This window comes from Otolemur garnettii, unplaced genomic scaffold (assembly GCF_000181295.1).
Source record: "Otolemur garnettii isolate 467f Iridium unplaced genomic scaffold, OtoGar3 scaffold00030, whole genome shotgun sequence".
NCBI lineage: Eukaryota > Metazoa > Chordata > Mammalia > Primates > Galagidae > Otolemur > Otolemur garnettii.
This window is the reverse complement of record NW_003852425.1, coordinates 1,692,766-1,694,659: the sequence shown is the minus strand read 5'-3', so window position 1 is coordinate 1,694,659 and position 1,894 is coordinate 1,692,766. Positions and strand designations below refer to the sequence as shown.

At 37.8% G+C, this 1,894-nt stretch overlaps 1 protein-coding gene across 2 annotated transcripts in view; it reads left to right on the top strand.

Moving 5' to 3' along the window:
- Nucleotides 1-1,894, top strand: part of HSD17B4 (hydroxysteroid 17-beta dehydrogenase 4) — a 69,892-nt gene that overhangs the window by 37,063 nt on the left and 30,935 nt on the right. For both annotated transcript variants that reach the window (XM_003788894.3, XM_012804624.2), the window contains exon 12: nucleotides 1,000-1,236. In XM_003788894.3, the coding sequence (XP_003788942.1) occupies nucleotides 1,000-1,236 (237 nt within the window). The remainder of the gene's footprint in view (nucleotides 1-999; nucleotides 1,237-1,894) is intronic.

The following is a 1,894-nucleotide window of genomic DNA, read 5'->3' as shown; positions in this document are numbered from 1 at the left end:
TAGCTACTTGGGAGGCAGAGGCAGGAGACTCGCTTGAGCCCAGGAGTTAGAGGTTGCTGTGAGCTGTGATGCCACGGCACTCTATCCAGGGTGACAGCTTGAGGCTCTGTCTCAAAAAAAAAAAAAAGAAAAGATTTCTCTGGACTGTACCATGCTTTTCTTTCCCCAGTGGAAGACTGTCTTGAAGAAGGATTGGGTGTCAGCTTGTAAGTTTTTTCCTAGTGTCTGAGTGGCGCTGAGATAATCACTCAGCTTCTTCTTTTGCCTTTCTAGATGATTAGAGACAGAGGTACTGAAAACTTACCGTGAACGTTTTAGAGGGGTACTCTTTACGTGCCCGTGATTTTTAGAAGTCTGCCTTTGGGGTGTGGTGAATGGAATTAGTTGTGTGACTGGCGCTGTAGCCAGTTCTGGATATTGTTTTTTATTACCTAACGAGTGCTTCACGACATTAGCTAGACATAGCATCACTAAATAGAAAAATACAATGTCCAGTTAGACAAAGAGAGTTCCTAGGAAGGGACTTCAGGTTAAATCTCATTTTAATTAAAACCATTATAAGGCAGTCAAATTTACGTCCCTTAAGCAATGTTTTGCTCACCTGTTTACAATGAATTTTATACAGTTGCTCTTGTAGAGCAATTTACAGTTCCTAATTACCACAGACTTGTTATTTTAGATTTTAGGGTACAAATACTTGCAAAATTAGAGTCAGGAAAGTTGAAAATGAGGCGTAATATCTGATAGGAAGAAGCAAGCAATAAAAATAGAGTTGTCTGAAAGTTAAGACCTTTTCTACACATTATCTAAATGGTTTCTATTTTTAAAAAATCAAATATAATGAAATAATTATGCTTCATCAAATTTATTGACATTGTATTCATATATTTTCAAAAGCAAAACGAGGTATGTAAGCAGTTAATGGTCTTGAAAAGTTAAAATTTTAAGAAATTAACAAAATGCCAATGAAAGTAGCCTTTTTCTACAACTATCCCGTAGGCTGGAGCTATTGGCCATAAACTCCCTCCATTTTCTTCTGCTTATACGGAACTGGAAGCTATTATGTACGCCCTTGGAGTGGGAGCATCCATCAAGGACCCGAAAGATTTGAAATTTATTTATGAAGGAAGTTCTGATTTCTCCTGTTTGCCTACCTTTGGAGTTATCATAGCTCAGAAATCTATCATGGGTGGAGGCCTAGCAGACATTCCTGGGCTTCCAATCAACTTTGCAAAGGTATGCTTGACATGAAACCTTTTGCTTTTCTTCTGTTTCTTTTAATATTATTCATAAATGTCATAGCCTGTATGTATACGTGTGTGTTAACAGCCACTTAATCTCAATTTCATTTATATAGCCTGTGTGTGTGTACCTGTATTTATATAGAGAGAGTTGTAAAATAGTTACAATGGTTGGTACAAGAATAAAGATTTAGTAGCATATCTTCTGATTTTTCTTTTTGAGAATGAAAGTGGAGAGAGTTTGTAAAAAATGCCAGCAAAGGCTGGACATGGTGAGTCATACCTGTAATCTCAGCACTGTGGAAGGAAGCAAAGTGGGAGAATAACTTGAGGCCTGGGCAACATAGAAAGAATTCATCTCTACAAAAAGTAAGAAGAAATAGCTGGATCTTGTAGGTGTTGTGGGCCTGTAGTTACATGGGAAGCTGAGGCAGGAGAATTGCTTCAGCCCAGGGGTTCAAAGAGCTATGATTGTGTCACTGCCCTGCGTCCTGGGCAGTAGATTGATAAATCTTATTGAAAATAAAAAAGCCAGAATGCAAACTAATATTTCCTTTTGGAAAGATGTCTGGAGAACACTTAGAGAACTAAAAATAGACCTGCCATTTGATCCTGCAATTCCTTTATTAGGTATATATCCAGAAGACCAAAAA